The 23,512-nt window shown below is 41.9% G+C and overlaps 3 protein-coding genes across 5 annotated transcripts; 2 read left to right on the plus strand and 1 right to left on the minus strand.

Moving 5' to 3' along the window:
- Positions 1–842: 842 nt before the first annotated feature.
- Positions 843–5,065, minus strand: LOC130697898 (fucose mutarotase-like). The gene is made up of 5 exons (XM_057520689.2): positions 4,920–5,065; positions 1,435–1,574; positions 1,263–1,375; positions 1,128–1,193; positions 843–1,035 (listed from the first exon to the last, which is right to left on the minus strand). The coding sequence occupies exons 1-5, from the start codon at positions 5,002–5,004 to the stop codon at positions 930–932; spliced, it is 510 nt and encodes a 169-aa protein (XP_057376672.1). The 5' UTR covers positions 5,005–5,065; the 3' UTR covers positions 843–929.
- Positions 5,066–5,222: 157 nt separating this feature from the next.
- On the plus strand, positions 5,223–13,163 carry LOC130697893 (uncharacterized). 2 transcript variants are annotated; one of them, XM_059497010.1, is made up of 6 exons: positions 5,223–5,269; positions 9,156–9,317; positions 9,384–9,568; positions 11,459–11,599; positions 11,671–11,808; positions 11,876–12,847. In XM_059497010.1, the coding sequence occupies exons 2-6, from the start codon at positions 9,212–9,214 to the stop codon at positions 12,092–12,094; spliced, it is 789 nt and encodes a 262-aa protein (XP_059352993.1). In that variant the 5' UTR covers positions 5,223–5,269; positions 9,156–9,211; the 3' UTR covers positions 12,095–12,847. The 2 variants fall into 2 exon arrangements, with proteins under 2 accessions (XP_059352993.1, XP_057376665.1); XM_057520682.2 differs by lacking the exon at positions 5,223–5,269 and adding an exon at positions 8,079–8,215 and having other exon boundaries at positions 11,876–13,163.
- Positions 13,164–13,583: 420 nt separating this feature from the next.
- LOC130697889 (uncharacterized) lies at positions 13,584–20,607 on the plus strand. 2 transcript variants are annotated; one of them, XM_059497008.1, is made up of 10 exons: positions 13,584–13,742; positions 14,438–14,743; positions 14,811–15,445; positions 15,518–15,956; positions 16,038–16,416; positions 16,481–17,362; positions 17,429–17,726; positions 17,801–18,646; positions 18,722–19,161; positions 19,221–20,607. In XM_059497008.1, the coding sequence occupies exons 4-10, from the start codon at positions 15,619–15,621 to the stop codon at positions 19,500–19,502; spliced, it is 3,465 nt and encodes a 1,154-aa protein (XP_059352991.1). In that variant the 5' UTR covers positions 13,584–13,742; positions 14,438–14,743; positions 14,811–15,445; positions 15,518–15,618; the 3' UTR covers positions 19,503–20,607. The 2 variants fall into 2 exon arrangements, with proteins under 2 accessions (XP_059352991.1, XP_059352992.1); XM_059497009.1 differs by lacking the exon at positions 13,584–13,742 and adding an exon at positions 13,831–14,321.
- The last annotated feature ends 2,905 nt before the right edge of the window (positions 20,608–23,512 follow it).

Consider the following 23,512-nt stretch of genomic DNA (forward strand, 5'->3'; position numbering starts at 1 on the left):
TGGCACGATGCGTTACGTTAATCTTTGTACCCTCACAGAATCATCTAGTAATAACATAAGATCAGTTTCACGTTTGAAGAAGACATTTAAGCAATTGCGTTGTTGTTTGGATGTCGGCGTGTTAAACAGGAATGCCATTCAACACGCACTGATGCTGAGGGATTTAGGCAGTGCTTTCAATTAAGAGAAACGTGTAATCTCAATATGAATCTCAGGTTCAAGTCAACAGCGGACAAGTCTGAATCCGTCTCATCACTTAATCTATTCTCGATCCCCTCGCACGCGTCAATCAGTTCAGATGTCGCAATTGCATTGCAATCATTGGCAACATGAGCTTCCGTCCACAGGTAGCATGAATTGCACCACATCCTCCCTAACGACCGGTCGCTACCAAAATACCCTTTATTTTAAGATAAAACAAAAGAAAAAGGGGGTTTCCCCTACTTGATTCATTGCAACTTGCCTCTGAAATAAAAAACAGATCATCAATGAGTCAGTTCATCGGTGAGTTTCTCTAGTACAAAGTAGTTAGGACACAATTCACAATAAACAATCACAAAACCGATAAATCGCAGATGAGTAATAATATAATCTTTTCTCATAAACAAACGGCGTTTTGAGCAACTCTTTCCATGTTTGCTATTACTCGTCCAATAATGATGCGAGGGTGTTATTATAAGCGATGATAGAAGATTATTTGAAGACATTCTAAACAAAAAAAGATGACTAACGCGTGCCCAGATAAGATGATCGCATTCTTTTTTCAATCTGTTACGACATAATCCACATGTACTGAGGAACAAGATAAAATGAATGGCCAGGTGCAGAAGGACGCGAATTCATTTGATTTTATTCAATCTCCATATAAGGAGAGACAGGTTTGTATTGGGAATGTTATCGAATTGGAAAGAAAGTTGAAGCATTTCTCCTCAACTGTTCTCGGTTGTGGCTGCTCGTGGTGGCACCGTTTGCACCGTAGTAGGTTCGGCGATGACGCCCATTTTCAGAATGATGTTGCCGTAGAGGGCCGTCTCCCTGCAGTGAGAGAGAGAGAGAGAGAAAAAGGTAAACGTGATGACACGACATGAAATTATCCATCATCCCAAATAATCTAAAAATAAACTAACCCCGTTTGAACGATGGCAAAAGCTTTGCGTGCCCGACCGTAGAAATCGAACCGTTCCATCGTTTGCCTAGTGATCCATTTTAAGACGATGAGCTAGTGGATTTCTATTGTTTTGTTTTTTGAAATTCAAACTTACAGTGGAATGTCGCGTTTTTCGGCTTCCTTCATTAGCCGCTTGTATTCCGGCCACAGAGGCGGTTCCGGTAGGCCTTTGCACCGGTCCGTATCGGTCATATCCATCACGCTGGCCTACATCAAAATCAAATTTGCATATGATTTATTTATAAATAATTGTGAATAAATCTTACCGGCGACCAACAATAAGTATCTAACGGCATTAACGCGAGGATAGCTTCCAACAAGGCAGGAATCGAATGTCCGTCGGCTCTGATTTGTTTGGCTCCTTCGTTACACATGGAAGCCGTCGGGAAATTGGCATCCGCCAAAACTTTGAAAACAGAAAATCAATAAAAAAAAAACTATTAAACAAAAATCATTTTCCTATAAAAAAAAAATCATGAAACGGGAGAAATAGAAGAATAATAAAACATTCAATTCTCGCGCCCCCTTCGTTCGCCTCCCGCACACACAACAAGCGCCAGCGTTTTCTCGGAAAGGTGATCGGCGAGAATGTTGGGACACAACACGTTGCTCGTTCAACAAGGAAAAAGAAAAAAAATGTGTATCGTCGGTCGACACTCTTCACACGATCTCTCATCACCAGAGAGAAAATAGAAAAAAGGGAAGAAGAGAAAATGAATAACAATGAAGCGCACCTTGTTACCGAAACTGACTTTTGAAAAATGTAAGAAAAAAAAATGAAAAGAACTATCATCAAATACAACAATATTTTGCCGGTCGCTGTGTAATTCAATCCCTTACCCCTTTGAATGTGCTGGCCTGCTTCGTGAATGGACGGATCCGACACGATACCAGCATCACTAAGAAAATAAAGAGATACAACAACAAAGTCTCCAGGAGGACCAATGAGATCTCACCAAAAAAAACTGAGCTAACCAATCACTGCAGTCACGCTTTTAATTCTTCTTTCCATTCGTGAAAAAAGACATAGATCCGCAAACGCTTTGATTTTTCAAACGTGACGTGAAAAATGTTGAAATCGTCCATTTTTAAATCAATAAGACGAATATTTAAAAATGTTTAAAAAGAACTGAATGTATGTGAGGGCTCGCGCCTTCCCTAGCCATTAAACATGGTGTTCCTCCCGTGGCGGGAGCACGGAACACGAGTACGTGGTAGGCCTATGCGAGTTTCCGGGAATAGTGACACCGCGCAAGGAATAGAACGTTTCATTTTTTTATCCTCCCGTCTCCTACGAAAAATGATCAAAGAAAAATAAAAAGAGGGGGAAAACGATGATTTTCAACATTTTTCACTCAATTCCTTTTCTCTTTAGAAAATAAAAAAAAAACTGTTACGCCAAGATTTTAGGAGGAAAAAAAAAGTGAATTCGGGAATGGAAAGAGTTACTCGATCAACACCTGTCAGGTGATGATCCCGACACAGTGGTAAGAAAAAAAAAGACAAAAAGCCCATTACTGAAGGTGAAAACAAATCGGATTGCACGAGACAAATAAAATGTCCCTACCTGGGCCATCCGTCGCTTAAACAAACATGTCACACACCTGGGCATAGAACAAACAGACAAAACAAGAGAGAAAAACAAACATGCCGCCCCCAATTGATTGATTAAAACAATGAACTACTTCCCGTCCACCTGTGATTATGGCTTAAGATGTTTTTCTCCAAGTGTTTCTTCTTCTTGTAATAATAAAAAAAATACAATGTCCATTGTTTTATTCACTTAGAGAATAAAAAAAAAAAAAAAGGAGGGGGGTTCATCTCTTTACCGCACCTTTACGCCGTCAACAATAAAACATTTCCAAAATTTATTTTAAGAGAAACCCCCCGCGGTTTCTACCTGATCGCCTCTGTGTGTGGGGGGGGAGGAGGGGTACAGGTGTTGAATCCACTCTTTACTGCCAGGGCCTAACGCACATATACGCCGACAAAACTCTTTCTCATTTCCTAGAATTTTATTTTTGAAAAAAACTGGCAACGTTATTCGATCGAATTTTAGAAATTCCCTTTGGATCTTTTTTTTCTTATTTTTCAAGGGGCGGGCAATTATTTTTCAATTTTTTTTTCCCTTAAAAAAGAAAAAAGGAGATGAGTGTCCGTCCTTATCTCGTTGCTATTGTTAATTCCATTGGATTAACATTAGATATTTTCTTTATTTTATTTAAAAAGGGGGAAGCTAGTCGTCCCGTTCCCGGACCGTTTTATTGCTCGGTAAGGATTCGCAGAACCGCTGAGGCTCCTTTATCGCAGTCACGCTGTTTTCTTATTTAAAGGGGAGCGTGATGAGATGGAAATAAGAAATTTTTAACACACGCACACACGAAGATGCTAACAGATTCTTTCTACCATCAACACCTTCGCCCGTTTGAGTCCGTCCATGAGAAAGGCGGGGGAAAAGAAAAGGAATCCTCTTTTTCTTCTCTGTGTTGTTTAATCAAAGCGTAAAGAAAAAAAACGGGACAACTTGCCTATAACAAGCTGAGACCCTTGTCAAAATTCACTAAATGGTTACGCCATTTTGGTTGGGGTGTTGGCAAACTATAATCACGAGAGACGCGAGTGAATGAATACTGATCTAAGAATGAGAACAGAAATATGTTTTTGATTGCTACAAGGGACTGGCTATTGTGATGCTGACCAAATGAAAAAAAAAAGATGAATAATAGAAAATAAGAAATGTAAAATGGAAGTCTTACAAGGCGATAGATGACGACTATCAAAAACTGTGCGGGCCTATTGTGGGTTCTGTGTGAGAGACACGTCCGGAGACGGGAAATCAGGGCCGCCTCCGCGGTACGAATTGTCGCCAATGACGACGGGTACGCAACGGCTTCCTCCCGCCAGTCCGACCGTCACTACTTCCATTGTGACACATTTTTCTTTTGGCTTTCACTGACCACATCTTTAGGTGTTGAATCTATTTTGAAAATTGTTACGTTTGAACAATTGCCTTTTCATGCCTCAAGAATTGATCGTCTGCCATTCAACAATCCACCCACACAGGGCAGTGTTATTGGGCCAATGATTGCTGTCGAGGGTTGACAATGCTTAGATGGACCTTGTTTCGCAAAGCAGGAACAATGCTATACCAAAGAGAACTGGATATCTTGCAAGGTCAGGAAGCATTGAGGCTAAATTTCAGGGGCAGAAGGGGGCTTCTGATGTCTGGAGTTTTGTTGTTTCGAAATGTCAGATTGCCACCCAATTGACTCAAGGTTGTGTGTGAAGTCTTTTGGGCTTCGCAAAGATCATCAGAAAGCCACTATTTCTTCAAATGAAATAACAGCCGGTCATCAAGACCCGGCATTCGATGTAGATGAACTCGACATCTCTGTTAGATCATTAGAAAAATAAACAAGATAATGGGACAATAATGGGAGCTTCTGTCGGTTTAGCAGATGGCGTTCACCCATTCTTGATCTTCCGGGAAAGACGCCAAAGATTTTCGTTTTCAAAACAGGCGCCGCGGTTATTATAATTAGACGGAACGTGAGCACGAAAATAGGAAAGAAAAAAAGAAACGGGTCACGTAGGGCCCTACAGGCTTTTTCCAACAGGCAACAGCTGACAGTGTCTGAGCAGACTAGAATAAGCTACAGGTGAGTGTGCTTCTCTTTCTTGTCGATCCCCAAAGCGATTTTTAAGGCAAAATAATGAGACAAATAGCATACTATATATTTAAAAAAGTTACCTAATTCATCACCGTGTCCCATCGAGCAGAGGGTGTGCAATAAATCGGGAGACAAAAGTGGGGAAATGCCTTTCAAACGACCCATGGTTCACAAAATTTTACGTGCTTTTTTTCCCTTATCGGTTTCCTTGTAAACGCCTGGCGGTTCAGCGTTGTCATATTGTTAAAATTTGGCTTTCAAAATATTTTAAATTTTTCGTCTGCTAAAAATTTTGCACACATGCGCCACTAGTGTTCGTGTTTACTTAGGTTGGCGCCTTTTCGAAAGCTATATTTTATATTTGTTCATTTTTTTCTGAATTTTAGATTACCTCCTGATTCTTGAAGTGAGAGAAACCGCTTTTATAAGGGTAAGTCTTCAAATTTTTTTCTCTTTCAACAGTGTATTACATTTGGTTATCTGGTTGGGCTTCTCGACGTTGATAAAACGTGTTTAATATGGGCTTACTAGTTCCATTTAATGAACTTTTTGAGATATGTTATATCAGGGCATCACCACTGTGAATTTTGAGGTCTCTTGAAGCTGCAGGTTTATCTTGGTTTATTTATTAGTATCCTTATTGCAGGGTGGTATTATATGCTGTACTATATCAGACAATGTCACCTATTCGTGTGCTATAGACTATTATCATATATTATCCTTGTCCTCTTTAAGTTCACACATGTGATTGTGTGTACTCGTACACACATAATATGTAATTTGAGATATCAGTCTTGTAATCACACACTATGTTTAGGAGATATAGAAATCCCCAAATTTCCCCATTGTCAACCAAACAGGTCACTTCTGTTGTGTCTGACGGGTTACGCGAAGCAGCAATGACATAACGTCATCGCTGTGGACACGAAACGTTTTACACCAAGCTTTTTGATAGCTTTTTTCATTCGTTTTTCGTCTCTGCCTTTTGACTTTATTGATTGCACTCTTCCTCCTCTTTCAACTTATGCCCGTTGATTCAGTTCCGCCATTGGGAAATAATTGCACCTAGCACATGACCATCTGTGTGATTCTTCCTTTTTCTTCTCACAGAATGGGTAAAAACCTCAACTTTAGTTTTCCGGCGGTTCCAGGCGTCGTTTTGACAGTAAGTGGAGACTTGTCTATAGCGAGTGATCGATTTGAGGGGATATCTAGCCGATTTTTCGTTTTCGCACTATTTTCACTTCACGTTTGCAAATTACGCCAGATCAATTAAAATAGGCTAAAATCCCGAAAAGAAGAACCATAATAGTCTTTGTTTAAATTTCTAGGGGAGAGATACACATTTAAAAACCTGCACAGGACCGTGACAATAGTGCAGTCGGTCACTTTTTCTTTCTAGTGGGAAAGCCCGTTGGTTAATCTTGCCTCTATACGAAATTTGACAAAAACCGGAAGCATTGCGGAAGTAAAAAAAAGAAAGGAAAGGAAACTTCGTCAGATGAGTCTATATATGGTTCTGAACTTTCACCGGTAGCGTCGTTGCAACTCTCCATTTTCACCTTAGATATTGCATTTCGGGGAGCCAAGATAAAAATGGACTAATCACGTGACGTCATTGCACCAACGGTACACGTTTCCATTCGTGTCGCTCATCACTTGTCCCAAGATTAGCGTAGAAAACAAACTCCTCGAAAACAATTTTCGGCTGCGATGTCGAAAACATATTCTTACACAAAATTTGACGTAATGGTCGTTGAATTTGTGTAGCTATGATCATGCAATAGTCTGGAATGTTCACACGTCATTTTATCCGTTCGCCGTTTAGGCTATTTCCGTTTGCATTATATTTTTTTTCGGAAAGATAATTTTATCGTACTGTATTACACTTCCCAGGCATTCTTGTTTTGGAATTTTTACGTTGCATATGCCCCGTAAAAAGACAATGAACGAGCGTGAATTTTGTAACGTCAAATCATTTTGAGTTTTAGATATGACTAGCGAACTGATATCTACTCGATTGCACATCTTGTTCGAATTGTTTTGAAATACCGTTTTCTGCCTCTAAAAAATTCAATTTTAATTGCGCGTTCACGTGGCTAAATCCACTACTCTTGCATTTACCTGAAATTGAAAAAATTTTTGGCTCGAGTGCAGCCCTCTAGAGTCAACCGCAGATAGCCCATAGAACTTAATTTGTCGTATCGAAATTTCATAATGAAAAAAAAAAAAATCAGGTCTTGAGGTTTTTTACTATTTTTCTTGTTATCCACCCGTAGTATTCAATTTCAACGAAAATTCCTGTTTTACGCTTTTGGTTTTTTCTTATTCCACACCCAAAACAACTCCATTTTTGGTTTACGATTCAAATGTTTTGCTTTTTTTCTGAGAAAACGTCCGGAAGTAAAATACGAGATGCTGTTTGTATTTCTTCTTCTCTCGAAAATCAAAATTCCAATGAAAAAAACAAATGCTACTTGTGGCTTTCACGATATCCTCTTGGCCGACCAGGTTCCGTGACGTCATCGCCTGCGTCACGGATTTCCCTTCCTTCTCACCCCTCACAATGGGTCCCGCCCATTTGCTTCTGGCAGCCCACCAATAGCGGTAGATCAACTCCTCGCAGGACAAACACAAGAAAAGATTCCTCTTAGTTCGTTAACGGCTAACTCAGCATCGCAAGTCTCACAAGAAGTGTGGCTGAAAAAAGAAGGACGGGTTTGAACTCACGGGGAGGGGCGGAGCTATCAAAAACCTCCCTCCCAAGAATCCAAAGGTTGCGATTTCTTTCCCCACTTTGATGTGTGTAGCTCACCTGTAGATACGGTGTGCACCTATAGGGTGGCCATGGGTGGGTTGTCCCCCCCCCACTCATCACTAGAGATGGTACGCACAATTATAACCAGTGGGGGGAAATACACACACATCGGGGGTAGAAAAAAGAAATGAAAGGCTGCCCACGGAAAACGTCGATGCAACGGATCACAAAAATACAACGTGTCCGACGTTAGTTGCAATCAGTTGACATCCAAAGCTCCTTCCGAGTAGGCCGGTTGTATTCCCCCACCATATCTCTTGACAAGGAGTTTTTTATTTGTCGTCCTACACATCATCGTGTGCATCACCACGTTTTTTTTTTCTTCTTAAACTCTACATCGTGTGCACAATTGAGTTTTTCATTACGTAGTGCAGAAAAATTGTTTTCTTGAAGTTGTGTGTTTCTAACGTGGGGCCTGATCATTTTGCCTAATTGCCAAACTTTTTGAAATGATGTCATCAAGTGAATTTGTGATTGTCGCCCAACCGATTACAGTCAGACGGATCGTGATCGCTAAACGACGTCTACCTCTGTTTAGTTTCAAACACATTGGTCAACGTAAGTGAAAATTAAGGTTTTTAATCCCCCGATTTTGTTGTGATTACTCATCTCTTTTGATTTTGTTTTCTTTTTATCTTTGGGCTGAGATAAAAACAAAACGCTGGGGAGATTGTCTACAATTCCTTGGAAAACAGAAAAATATTTGTGTCTCATCATTGTTCATCAACATATTTTTTTTGTGTGATGACTGAAATGAGGGAAGGCGATCTATCGTCTTTGATTCGATTCCAGGTAGTAATGAGAGCAATCACGTCAACACAATTTTGTGCCGGCATAGACATGTCGTTGGATGAGGGAAAAAAGGACGACAATTTTGGAGATAAGGTCGAACCAAGGTCGTTACCTGAAATTTTTTGATTGGCAAACATTTAGTTAATCCCCTCTGGCCTTCTCACCTCGTGGTCACTACCTGAGATTTTAATTTTGTGTGTGTGTCCCTTTAGTATTTTTGTTTTTTATTAGAAAATCATTTCGGAGCAAAAATGAAAAGCTGGGCCTCACGTGCCGTCAAGTCTAGACGTCCATGATTCATCGCAACCATCTTTAATGATGATTAGCTTTTGTTTTTGCGTCTTCAATTGGTTCCTGTGCGCAACCCGGATTTCGAAAAAAAAAAAAAAAAGTGACGTCATTTAGGCTAGTTCTCCTCAACAACTCCATTTTCCAATTTTTTGTTTATTTTCATGTGTTTCTCTCTTTTTTGAGTCACCCAAAACAACAAAAAAAGGAGAGGAAATTGTCCGGTGCGATCGCGTGGTGAAACGGGGTGGCGGTGGGGGGGTTTGCGGTTGGTTAGTCACACGCGACGTCGTGTTATACTCCTAAGAGATACGGGTTACAAACGGCCGCTCGTGTCACTCTTGCAGATGTCCCAGAGAAAAAAATTGATCAACAATTTGTTTTTATTTTAATTGATCATGTTTTTTTTTGTTTGCAGAAGCACGAACTGTCAGTTGGATCGTTTTCATCATCTGCTGTGCAACGAGAAACGTCATGGCCGCACCAGTCCGACGTCACAAGAGCAACAATAGTCCGATCATGTTCGAAGATGAAACGCCTACAGAGGCCAATGTTGATAATGAACACGTTCACCTTGAAGGTAATTGAATTGAATTTTTTTTATTGATTAAAAACTAAATGAATTTTAATTAAAATAAATAAATAGGAGGTGGAACAGGTGATCGATTCCGCGACGTCCGGCCAAAGTGGGTCAATCCGTGCGGTGGCATTCTTGACGATTCCGGCATAGACCCGGATGCCCCGCCACTCGAAGATTCCGAAATTGCCGCCAATGCCATCCTGGACGTTGACATTGCTCTCAACCAGATTGAATCCTTCAAAAACGACTTTGTAAGTCTCTTATTTCATTTTTTTTTCTCTTTCTTTCTTGAATGTGTGGGGCAACCGAAAAAAAAAAGACATTCACCGGATGTCGTTAACATACCTTCACAGCCTCTGGGCCAACGAAATTCATTTCTATCCCTCCGGAGAGATTTTAAGAATTTTGTGCGCTCGACTTTTTCGCATCTTTGACAAAGAAGGTGTCGCTCAAAAAGAAAGATCTTGTATGGGCCTGTCCTTACATGTTTGATACTTAGAGACTACAAGGGTTATGCGGTGTTTTGGCACGGCGGAATGTGTCACTGGAACACAGTTTTTTCTATTTAAAAGAAGAACAAAATCCTTGATCTCTGGAGAGTCGAAAAGGTCCGACTTTATGATCCGTCATTCAAAACAAAAATCCTACAAGTCGGTGCAAAAAATCCTTTCACTCTTTCTGTCGCTCTCCTTTCATTTCATTCTCTCTCGAGCATTCTGCCTAAACAAATTTAATTGTTGAGGAATGTTTATCATCTTCTTTTAAAAAGGTGCAAGTGCACTTGAACCAGAACCTTCCCTTTTCATCTCGAAAGGTTTTATTTTTAGAATTGAATTATTTTGCGAGTTAAAGTCATGTTTAAAAAAAAATCGGATTCTTATCTCTTCGCGAAAAATAAGAAAATCTCGCGTGTTAAGATTTTGTTCTTGGCGTGATTGTCGAACGGGCGTTATTCAACAGGTTGTGGTGACCCCTAAGACACGCTAATGAGTACCGGAAACTCCACTTTTTCTGTTTTTATGATGAGCGCTCCCGTTTCTTTTTGTACAAGAACAACACAAAATGACCGCCCACGCATCAATTTACGCGAAAATTGTCCCGCACAAGGGAATGCCTTAGAAATAGAAACAATTTATAGCAGAAAATATCTTTTTTCCCACGGTAGCAAAGGTGTGACGTCACTTGCGGTATAGAACCGGAGACACGTTTTTTGGTCTGCCGATATACAAAAAAAAAGGGTCGATCCCGCCGGAAGTAGCTATATATGTACATAACCGCAATCTCATTTTAATCGATTACAATTGAATTATTTCAATTCCTTCAGCAAATGTGCGAAAATGCAAAATTGAATAGGGAACAATTAGAAAGGGGGAAAAACCCCCTCTCAATTTTTTTTTCTTTAAATTCAGGGTAGACTAGTCATACTAGAGAAAGTATGAGACCTATACGAAAATAGCTTTTTTTTTATCTTCCCCCCCCCCCCCTTTTATTTTGAATAAGCGCTTAGTGTTTTTTCTCCGAAACGGACGTCTTGCAAATTGAAGAACTACTTGAAAAACAACTTGGAATTTTTTAATTCTCCCTTCTTCTTCGTATTGTCACTTGTACAAATAATCATCAAATACCGTTTTAGAAATAAAAAAAAAAAAAAAGAACTTTTCAATTTTTGCGACCGCAGAAATAAAATACCATCTCCGGTATGTTTATGCACACACCTACACACGACTCACGAAGAGAGTTCTATTTTCCCACGATCCGCTCTTCCGCTTGCACGCAATTTTTTTTCCTCTTTCTTGCTACTGTCGTCTTGAAGACACACCGCAAAAGCCGGATATCCGACGACCTTTTGTCGATCCGGAATTCGCAGTAGTTCCGATTGCCCAATCTGAATGTAAACCGCAACTTGACTCTGGTTAGCAGTTTTCATATTTAGATGATTCTGTAGGAGAAAGTATTTAAAATTCAATGGAAATCGTTTAGTGTTTTTCATTGTTTGTTTTACGTTGACGAGGTCAAACAATTTTCGGGGGAGGACAAAGGGGCGGATAGTGGGTGGAGTAGAAAGTGACAAGTGTCATTCAACATGTCCTACGTGTCTAATCATGTTTGTTTTTGTTTTTGTATTTCATTTGATCCACCAGGTGCGATCGCTCTTCCGGATGGACTTTGACGAGATGGTCAAAACCTGGGCACACTTCCATTACGATTGGCTGCCGGCCTACGAGGCTGTGCCTAAGGTCATCGGAGCCCAGCTCGTCCCTCATCAACTCGAATCCCTCGAGGTAAATTATCATTTCATTTCAGTTTAGTACATCGTATTAAATAAGTACTATTTTCTGCTGAATTCATCTAGTTGGGAGCAACGTTGAAAAAGTTATACCTGGCTGCTCAGACGATAGCCGTCGGTCTGGAACAGGTCATTCTAGACAGAGCGGTTTACGGTGGCGATTTCCTGGAACAATTTGCCACAACGGAGAATAAACTCGCAATGGTAATTGATTTGAATCATTCACGAACGATCATTACCCGTTAACCCAATTGATTCAACGTGAATGTAGGTCCTGTGTTCGCTGCAGATGGCCATGATCGAGAAACACGTTGAGCCAGATGCTGACGCTGTTCGTCAGTTGATGGACAACAAATACCGCGATATGCGGAGCGCCTCGGGTCGCAATCTCCGAGATTTTGTTATCATTCGAGACTACATCAACCTGCTGGAATACACTCATCAAGTTTTGCAACACTTTCAAAATGGGCCGTCTGGATCGAGTAGCTGAACTAAAAAAACAAAAGAAAGCTTAGAAAAGATTGTCAAAAGAACTTCTCTGGAATGGAATTCATATTCGTCGGTTATTATCTCAACAAATTGTTATAGAACTACATGACTACTACCTTCAACTAATTGAATGTTCCCCCCACCCACTATTTATTGACATAGGAACAAAATATTTGAGTATTATATTGCACACACATGATTAACGTATAAAAGTTTTGTCTGTGTAACCCATCGAATGTTTTGTGGCCAATTGATTTCCACAAGTAGTTAATCCTACAGCTCCCACATCAAGTCCTCCCTTTTGATTTTCGTTATTGTGTGTACCTCTGTGTTGTAGTTAGTATGTTGGTGAAACTCTGACTGTGATATTATTCAAATCTGACTCGTTCGTGTGTATACCAAGGCCCCCAAAGTTTCACTCACCACCGTTCTTTGATTCCGTTCCAATGTTTTCCTATTTTTGAGATGGATGGTTTCCCTGAAATGCAAACATCTCTACTTTAAACATGCAATGGTATGATACACCCTGTTCTGACAGCTAATGTAAAGACTAGTGGTAGTAGTAGCTATGATAGGTAGCCTTCATGTATGAAAAGCATCTGCCAGGCTGCAAAAATTTTTGAATGACCACCTCTCGTATACATCCCAAGGAGAAAGACCAAACACGTTCTGATGACCCGTAGTTATTATTATTATTATTGTATTCGATTCTATTTATTGAAACACACAGCGATACAGAGAGTAAATGCACACACTAATCTTTGTTGTGTTTGGCCATCAAATAAATGCTGATCATGATGTATAATTAACAGTATTTTTACATGTCTAGAAACAGGAAATCCCAGCAGCAATGATACAAAAACATCACACTGCATCGTGTTTCACAGATGAACAAAACAAAAAATCTAGCAGACGAAAATGTCGTGAATCTGTGTTGTTTGTGCGTACGTGCTCGTCCAGTTGAAATCGTAGAGTTACGCCATTATATTCCACGTTAAAATCAGTCAAATAGTTCCCAATGCAGATTGTGTCCAATAATTGTATAAATATAGTACGTGTTTTGAATTGAACTACTAAGAACCGTGTTTCTTTTACTTATTAAAAAAAGGCCCTGAAATTCACAAGATGGACACTTGGCAAAACCGTCAATTGGCATTGAAATGAACTAAGAAACGCTGACATGGATGACGTCAATGCTAAAAATATTCTCTTTCAATAGAAATCTTACCGGAGAAATATCGGCTATGGTAAAAATGCCTCATCTACATAATTATTTTGCGTAAACATATCGACCATGAAATCTTATCATTTAAGGTTGTGGTCAAGTACAACGACCGAGGCTACCTTCCAAGAGGGACCCACTCGGCCTTACTCGTTCCCATGAAGGAGTTTTGAATTCGACGTTTTACGTCAGCATTGCGCGGCATCTTGCGAGTGTTTTTCGAATAACGATTCACCGACGTTTTCAATCTGGCTCTCTCCTCTCCTCTTTCGAGCCGCCATTTTCCTGTCCTCTCTGCGTCAAGGCCGGGAGGGACAACGAGAGAAGTCTTGTGACTTTGGTTTCGTTAGGAAAACCAAGCCGTTCTGTGCCCCATCGTTGGACGCAGTTTCTTTTTCTCTTCGTCGCAAAAATGCTTCGTTCCAAGGTAAAGTTCTCACCTTGACGGCCACTTGTTTGTGTCTATTTTCTTATGTAGATGAATCGTAACGTATTGTGAACGCTAGTGATTAAACAGTCGTCCATTTCTGGTGGTTGTTGTTGGGTGGCTCTCTCTGGCTCCCGCCCACCTTCTATCGTGCTTTGTTTTGATCTCTTAATTCCCTACTACTACCTGAATATCCGTCGAATTGCAATTGAATTCGATTTGGTTTAAGGTAGGGGACGATAACATTCGCCTCCCTCATCTGTGAAAACAAAGAATGCTGAAATCCAACGAACAATGGGGTTAGGTGGGAAATTTCCAAATTTTACGAAGTGACGTCAGCTTTCGATTTTTTTCATTTCTTTTTCTACCCCCTGATACTACATCGCGCGCGCTCCCTCTTGCGTCATTACACCATTCAATTCTAGTGGAAAGGGGCAACTAAAGTGGTGTTTTTTGAGACTCGTTTAGTGACTGCGTCGTGGGATTTTTGCCTTTCTTTGAACTTCGTGATAACGTACCTCGATCAAATCGTATTTCACATAGAATTTTGGCTTCCCAGAAATGATTTATCAACATTAGGTGACCCACATCACGTTTTATCAGTGTTTTGACAAATATTTCTTAACGCGTTTCTGACGTTGCAGATTTAATTACTTAACTACATTTTTTTTCTTTTAATTTGTTTCTGATTTTAGATTATGTGCCATGCCTTTTGAAGTGGTGATCTATGTGGTAAGCCCTTGTGCCAGCCTTCTGAGCCTTCAGAGCTGTGCCGGCCACCACTCGGCCCACGAACTGCTGACTGACTACGCCCCTGTTTGCCCTCCACGCTTCTTCTGAGTTTTCTGAGCGCTTCACCAAAATCCAACCTATGTTATATACCCTTGAAAATCCCATCATACACTACTGCTTTATTTTGTAACTTACACTTGGAAGGTTCAATCTTGAACCTTCTTGGGAAGGCTGTGTGTTCTGGCACTAGGGGACATCCCATGCTTCTTGTGAGTACCAAAGTCCTACATTTTATGCTGTTTTTACATCAAAATTCATTTGGCTTTACATCTGCAGGTTTTATATGAATCTTCAAAAACACTTTTAAAGTGTATGTGTGTGTGCGTAACTCTTGCATCCCTCTGTTTTTCACACTGTTCTGGTAGTAGGCTTCACTTTCCAAATCTTCAAGTTGTTTCGTGCCTTCCAACCTTGAAGAGAAAACAAAAAAAAACCACCCGGTCTAGTCAACAGGGCACAAACAAGCCAACCTCACCAAACACCATCTTCTTAAGAGACGGGGACAAAAATAGGAATTGGAAAGAAAAGAACAAGATTTGAAAGCCAAAGTGAAGACACAGCCCAGAACTTCACTCTGTATTTTTTCATATAAAAAAACGAAAAAAACAAAACAAAACAAGAAAACACAAAGCAAAAAGAAATCTTCATTTAAACAAAAAAAAAAAACAAGCAAGAAAAAAGGAAACAGAAAAAATTATTTATTGATTTAATTAAGCCCTCAAACTCGTTTTCAGCGTCATCCAACGTCTATTAGTTTTGATTCTTACCCACTATAATTGAGTTTTTCATTCACGAAACACAAGATATCCCACTAAAAGTCAGTTGTAAATCGAAACAGATCGTTGTCTGTTGGACGTTAGGATAATTCGTTGCAGTCGTTACTGCTACTATGCATATTTTCTATTATAAAGGTAATTAAAACAACCAATATTGTTCATCAAGTGCTAAAACTAATCTGCCTTTCCATGTGTCTTATCAACCAGGTTTAAAAAAAAAAGGGAAGAGGAGGTGAAAGTCCTGTTGGTGGATACGGCCGGACGAGGAGGTGGAGGGGCAGAGGGTTTTTGGGGGCAGTCGTAGTGCCATGCGTTACGCAGCTCCCGTTGCCATGCCTGCCGGCTTAGGTGAGTGGCTTGGCGCCGAACTGGAAGCCAGAGGCGTTGAAGCCGCATCACTCTACGCCCGCGCTGTCTTGTCCATCTTGCTCCACTCGGAAGTGGCTGAGGCCGAAGCCGAGCTCGAGCTCGATCCCGATACACAGCGCGCCTGGAACCCGCGCGCCGCATTCGAACTGGAATTGCGGTTGGAGCGCCATACGAAGGAAACGAGACGCGGACGGCCGTCGAAGAAGAATTTTGCAGCCAAAAGTTGCGGCACTGGCCATCATCTCTCTAAACGGTCGAGCAATATGGCCACCAACAAGTACGTTTGACTTTCCCTTATCACAATTTTAATGTCACAGTTGCAATAAGCCAAACTTTGGACTTGGTTTTTTTTTTCCAGTGGACGTAACCAGGGACAATATGCGACGCTGAGGAGGCGTCCACATTCGTGGAACGGCGATGAGGAGGCGCTGAAGAAGTGCGCCGCCATTGAGTGCCTGCTCTCGGCCACGGACGACGGCCAGTGGGGCCCTGTTGAGAAGTTGGTTGATGAACTCTGCGCCCGTCTCAAACTGCTCCAGCTGGAGCAGAGCGGCGGCGCCGGTGACGTCAAGCAGCGCTGGACCAACCACGGCAGCGCTCCCGAATGTTTTGAAGCGGCCAGCTCCTCCGACTCGGACTCGTTTACCAGCGTCTCGTCGCCAGAAGGCGGCGATCCGGCCGAACACTACCGCCAGGCTTTCCCCCCGCTCGAGTACCTCTCTGACTCTGATCAGGTAGTTTCATCAAGTCGAAGCTGCATCTCTTTCCTTTCATAACCCATTTTTTTTCATACAATTACAGAGCACCCAGTTGGTGACTGAACCGATATGGAACGTTCGCAAATCTGCCGACAAGACCCAGCAGACGCGTGTCCGTTTTGTCCGGATGCCCGGAACACGTTTGTCACCGCCTCCCAATCCCCCGTTAGCCATAGTTGATTCGTCCTCTTCTCAACAAGTCGAGGTCTATGGCGAGTCTTGCGCTTCGGAGGCTTACTTTGGGGATTGTTCTAGAGATAGTTCCCTTGAGCGAGCCCCGACCCCGCCCGTCAATAGTTGCACCGCCAACAGCAACACCAAAGGGCGTCTTTACGAACGAGGCAGCGGATTCGATGGGGAAGATGGGGCTGCACTTTTGAGCGACGTGCTGAACAATGCCTTCAAGTCGTTCTGTCAGCTTCACGAAGACGAATATCCCGTCCTCTGCTCGGAATCGCCTGTCACTCAAAATGTGGGTACTCTGAATGATTGGAAAAGCGAATCTGATTGGAGTCATCCGGTTGGAGATGCTAGCAATATTTGGGCTCCGGTCGAGTCGGATTGGGCTTTAATGGGGCCCGAGCCAACGACGCCATGGCTTTCCGATTTGGTGGCGAAATCGTCCGCAGATACAGCTGTCCAGCTGAGCTTGGCTCTGCTGAATCATCATCCGGAGAAGAGCGGATTCAGCCCCGTGTTGGCCAGATCGCTGCAAAAGGCTCTGCCCAAGAGCAGCAAGTTGTTGGAATGGTTGGCCAATCTCGCTACTTCCGGAGAAGTTGGAAAAGGTGACCCTGACGAGCAAGAAGTGGAACACATTTTGAAGGAGACTGAGCGGGCCGAAGACGAGGAAGAAGAGAATCTCCTCACGTCGCCAAAGACCCACTTCTGTCCCATTCAACAAGAAGGGGATGTGGAAGTCCAGGTAACTGAAATAATATAATTCTGAACTTTAACAGCCTAATCTTTTGCGTTGTTACACAAATTAAAGGTGAGCGACGGAGCAACGTTTGATGTGGACGCTCAGCCGGAAGAAGTTCACTTTCTGCGCAGCCCTAGTGGCGCTCTTTACCTACCAGATTGTGAGGAGAACGGTGACGGATGGAAGGGCTGGGCCAAGTACATGGTCTACAAGTTACCGCCTTCCCCAAGTCCGTTGCCGTTGCCTTCAGATCAGACAGAACAGGAGCAACAGACCAGCCGCTCGGCCACTCCGTTTACATTGAAATTTCGTGTCGTTCAAACGGAAAAGTGCTGTCAAACAGATTCGAGGCTATCCATCAATCCTGGTATTTGCTATTTCTTATCCTACGTTTTATAAAAATGTGATTCATTATTAATCTGTTTTTGTTTTTACTTGCAGATAAAATGTCCTCTGTAACACCTCGGGCCATCTCGTATCCGTTTTCAGCGTCTTTGACTACTAGCCATAGTTTGCTGGATGTAGGAGATGTGTGGAAGTTCGATGCGGAAGCTGTTAACAAAGAGCTGAAAGAAGATCTGAAAGGAGACGTTGAAATCGGAGATAAAAAAGATGAGAACGAGGAAAAGGAGGTGATCGTTGGCAAAGAGGAAGAGATGGACGGTCTGTTGAACGAAGTTTGGAACGTTGCCACGACTCTCAATCACGATGGCGATGACGAAGAACTTGTCGATGGTGGCATTAACTCGCCATCCGTTGATGTGTTAGAGACCACTGCTGACATTGACCCAGTTCCCGATGTGAAGGTTGTGCTGGTGCCAGCGGAAACGGCACCTGTTGAAGAGGATGTTAGCGAATACACTCTGGACGAACTGTGGGATCCATTCGAGGATGAAAGTGGACGTGTTGACCAAGTCGACGTTTGCGAATGGATACCACAGTCCTACGGCTTGGCGGATGACGGTTGCGAACAGTGGGCTGATCCGGATGCCTTGGCGGGATCGTGGCCGCCGCCCAACATCCCCGTCGAGTACCTGGACGACGAGTTTTTCGAAGAAATTTACGGCTCTTTGGATTCGATGAAAACTTCGGAGACGACTGGCGGCGCTGGAAAGAACAGTCGCCGTCGAAGGCGTCGCAGCAGCCAAAAGCAGCAGACGGCCCGGCGTCCCAAACGCCCTTGCAGTTTCTTTGTCGAAGGTGAATGTCGCCGGCCCGATTGCAAGTTTTCACACGATCTTGGTACGATAACGTGCAGATTCTGGATCGAGTCCTCTTGTTTTAAAGGTAATTGATGTCGTGTTGTTGATGTTCCCGAAAAGTTCATTCAATTTCAAACGTTTATGTTCGTTTCATTCGCAGGTGAAGAATGTCCGTTTCTACATGGTCTACCAGTTGCCGATAATTCGCGCGATCGGAACCGCAGCTGCTCAGATGCCGAATTGTCGGAAAGCTGTGGCTCCGAGGATGCTGTGGAATTTCCGCATAAGTTTGGCCGTGCTGGTAAATCCAGTCACGGCCGTAAGAAGTTCCAGTTCGATTTGGAAGCCGACTTCCCATCGCTTTCGCAGGCTAAAATCAACAACCAAACGGGTGACCCGAAACCATCACGTTCCGGGCCCGGTCCGTTGATCAGCCAGTCTCGTCCCATCGCCATCACGCAAGGCTTTGCCGCTGCCGACCACACTTCGACCACTGCCGGATCCTCCTTGGAGAATGGAGCGGGTGAAATGCCGGCCAACAGTGGATTGAAACGGCGTCGCAAACGCTTCCCATGCCAACGCGTCAGCGCTTTCAACTTTGTATGAATTGATTTTTTTTTTAATCAAATGTTTCATGTAATAAACATTTTATTTTACAGGTAGGAACTTCGACTGAATCTTCTCCTGGTGAAACAGTTTCTATCAACGTTGTGCCGGCCGGGAAACGATCCCGCAAAGTGGCCAAAGTGACTCTGTGCACAACCACGGCTGGATATAAACGCCAAGAGAAGGTCAGTAAGAGGAATGTCGAGGCCATCGGCGTCGTGACGCAATCGGAGCGGCGACGCACTAAATCGGAGCACGACAATGGCAGCGTGATTGTCGTTCACGGGGGAATAGGGTCGCGTCTGCGTCTCTCTTCCAGTTACAAAGAAGGTTAAGGACATACACTTTACAACTAGACAACAAAACTATGTGAATCCTGTACCCCCCCTACTCCAACCGGTGGTCCTATTGTACGAGTTGTGTACGTGTTTTTTTAGTTACTACCCCCCCCCCCTTTCCAAGAAAGAAAGAAAGAAAAAAAATTTAATGATAAGAAAGATTTATATTTAGCTTCAGCCAATCTCTACCAAACACGTTTTAACCACCTTAAGTCTCGCCCAGCCCGCCATTTTTACCACCTACAATGTGCTTGGCTCTCATTCATGAAAAGAAGAAAGCAAAAAATGTAACCCTTTTCTCCTTAAAAGTTAATTTCTCGTTAATTTCATCAGTTTCTTTTAAATTCACCAATCTCCCAACCTCTGTTGGTTTTCAAACAAAATTTTTACAACGTTGCCTCGTTTCTTCATCCGTGTCTCCCAAAATAATTTTTTTTGTGTGATTGTGACGTCGTTCCGAGGCTGCCCCCCCCCCCCCCTTTTTTTTTCTATTTTTTCCTTCATTTCTGTTTCCTATTCTTCCGGCGATTTAGTTTCCTTTCTGTTTCTATCTGTCCGTTGGTCTCCCCAGTTTTTTTCTGAAGCGCCGGAATGGCGTACATCTCGCGGTGCTTTCAATTTTCAATTCAAAATTAATCTCTTACAAAAATTTGAAAAATTTGCTGCCATCTTTTTTTTTATTGTTGAAATTTTTTTAACGAGTTTTTCAAAAAAAAGGAAGAAAAAGCCCGCCTGTCACCGTCTTTCCCGCACGTGTTCTCGTCTTGATTGATTTATTTTTCTTTTGCGTTCTTGTGGCGTCATCGAGTTCGTGTTAGTTCGTTTCGTCGCTAATGAACTGTCCTTCCTTTCCCTCTACTGCTCCCCCTTTATTCGTATTTCGTCGAAATGCAAATGTTGAGTGAAGTAGCCAAATGTCATCTATTGTAAGAGGGAAGGAGGGAAAAAAATAAGGTGTATCTCTTTAGATGATAGAGAGAAACTCCCCCAAAAATATTTACAAAATTACTGAGAGGATGATTTCACAATAAACTTCCCCTCCCCAAATCTATTTTTGTTTGTAGTTTGGGTCAACGTGAAAAAAAAAAATCATCAAACTAAATCGACTTGTTTTTTTTTTTATTATTATTTTTTAAAATTTTGATAAGATGGCGTCATGCCAGCTACAACTAGATTCAATACAATTGGCGCCTAGTCCCACCAAAAAGAGGACGGAAATAAAATGCATGGCAACAATGCTAGCAGACGAGCTTCTTTTTCGTCGCGAGGTGGCGTCATTTGTCATTTACCGCCAAGGTTTTGTGCGGATAGGAATGTGTTAGTGAATCCAAAATTGAGAATTATTTAACGTCCTCAGCAGATCCATTTTTCTAGGTGTGTTTCTCCCCGTGCCGTGCAAAATTAAACTAATTAATGTAATCTGTAAATGGATTTGAGGTCAGGTGATCAGCAGAAGATATTACTGTTTTAACTATTAAGCACAACATCTTGACCACCCATGACTTAAAAGTTACTTGTTTCATTTTAGCTAATCCCTGTTGCCATGATGCTCTTTGGAAAGACTACAATGGTATGCTTTTGCTATTTGATACACACTCAACTCTTTTGCTGCATAAGCAGCCAGAATATTGCTGATGTTACCTTCAGTTAATTTTTTTTTGGAAACTTTTTTTTACATCCAATAGATTACGTAGGAACAAAAATATCTTTTCTGGCTCCTTTATCAACCTGTGCCGTCAAGTAAGGAAACAAGCTGGGGATGAAACATGTCTATTTTGGTACCAAGTAAGTCTTAGTAATAATTCTAGTTTCTTGTTAAGAACTAAAGAAAAGTTTCTACGTTTGATGCTTCAAAAACACTATGTGGACATTGATGTTTTGTGTGAAAGAGAACTGTGACAAAGCAATCTGCTTTTTCTGTGGTTCTACGCGTCAATGTTTCAGTAAAGGTTTTTTTTTCCCATAGACTTCAGTGGTTCAGTAGTTCATGTTTTTATGTTACTACAATTAGAACATCCCAGGTTTGCCCTATGATTTACCGAGTACTTGAACTTCATCCAAGTATCTGAGTTGCTTGGAGATGACGATGATAAACAATTGTAAAAATTATTTTATTTATTATTATTGTTTTTTAATCGCAACAACCATTTATTCTTTTCTTTTTGTATGTTGCTAATGAAGTATGGACACCCCGCGTCGCCTTCGAACTGGAATTGCGACTTGAACGTTATACAAAAGAAACGAAACATGGCCGTCCGTCGAAAAAGAACTTTGCAGCCAAAAGTTGTGGTACTGGCCATGATCTCTCCAAACGGTCGAACAACATAGCAGCCAACGAAACAAAAGCCAAGTATGTTTGACTTTTCTTATCATATTTAATTTCACACTTGCAATATGCCACCAGGGACAATGTGCGACGCTCAGAAGGCGTCCTCAACCGTGGAACAGTGACGAAGAGGCTCTGAAGAAGTGCGCCACTATAGAGTGTATTCTCCCGTAAACGTATGATGGTCAGTGAGGTCCTGTTGAAAAGTCGGTCAATGAACTTCGCGCCCGCCTCAAGCTCCTGCAGTTGGAGCAGAATGGCTGGGCTAGCTGCGGTGGCGGACACGTCAAGCAGCGCTGGACTAATTCATGGCAAATGCTCCAAAATGTATCAAAGCGGCCAGTAGCTCCTCTTCGGTCTTCTATACCTATGTATCTTTGCCGGAAGATGGCGATCCAGCCGAACACCACCACCAGCCTTCGTGAACCCCGAAATTTACCACTGGGCCTTGGTCGGGCCAGGTAGTAAGTTTAGCCGACATTGTTTTATTGTTTTATTTTATTAAGTGCCTCTTTTCTTGACATAATCTATTTACATGTTTTTGTAGAGTATCTAGTTGGTGACTGAATCTATATGGAATGGAACTTTCAGAAGTGTACCGAGAAGACCCAGCAAACGCGGATTCGCTTCGTCCTGGTGGTCAGAACAGGTTTGGTACCGATTCCACAGTTGCTTTGTCCACCTCACAGCAAGTCGAAGTGCACGTCTAGGGTGAGTCATGTGCTTCAAAGTCCCTATGAACACTCGCTGCTTGATAATTTTTTTTTAATAGCTAATATCCAATGTCATGATGCTGTTCGCAAAGACTGCACCACAGCATGCATCTACTGCTTTGTTTGACATCCATCAAATTGTTCTAGTAAGCAGATAATATCTGAGGATTCCTTCTAGTTTCATCATTTTTTGTATTTAGGAAGCCGTTTTTACACTTGACGATAGTGGAGGAACTGAACTGCTTTTTGTGTTAGTTTGGTAACTCAGCTTCTTTATCGTCCAGGCAACGACCCAGCATATGAAAAGATCTTCGTTTTGGCAACCAGGTTAGTCCAAGTAATAATTCTAGTCTGCTTGTTTAAACCCTTCCAAAAAAAAAGTTTCTATTTAAGTGCTTCAAAAGGCGATGTGTTAATCGAGATTCTGTGTGAAATGGTACTGCGTCAAATTAATTTTGCCTTTTTTAGTGTGGTTTTAAGCGTGATTATGGTTCAGCAAGTACGAAGGCTTGGATTTCATTGCCTCTTGTTTAGATTAGGTTAGCAAATATTTGTTATTTCCCGATAAACTTGTCCATTTCGTAATAGACGGTTTTCCCGTTCATGGACAGGTTTACACGTGTAGAGCTTATAGCTCGCTTATTAACATACCAGACTTCTCTCTTATTTTTTTCTTCGGGCAAAAACGATCGTGGTTTTCTGCAGATAAATCGTACATTTGGGGATTGCACATAAGTTGCCGTACTGCCTAAGTGGTGGTAAGGTTCGGCCGTCATTGCCAAACCTAACTGCTTGCACTTGTATAGTGGTAATCATGAAAGTACTGTGTTTCACTGCACTCAGACTTAGTTGCAGTTGGTTTTTTTAGTCATATTTTTCTTTCATTGTGGCAAGTGTTTTTGAAAGTAATTATAATTGCACGAACAATACCTTAATTGCATTTGGCAATGGCATTTGCTTCCCCTACT

Source organism: Daphnia carinata, chromosome 9 (assembly GCF_022539665.2).
Source record: "Daphnia carinata strain CSIRO-1 chromosome 9, CSIRO_AGI_Dcar_HiC_V3, whole genome shotgun sequence".
Classification (NCBI taxonomy): Eukaryota; Metazoa; Arthropoda; class Branchiopoda; order Diplostraca; family Daphniidae; genus Daphnia; species Daphnia carinata.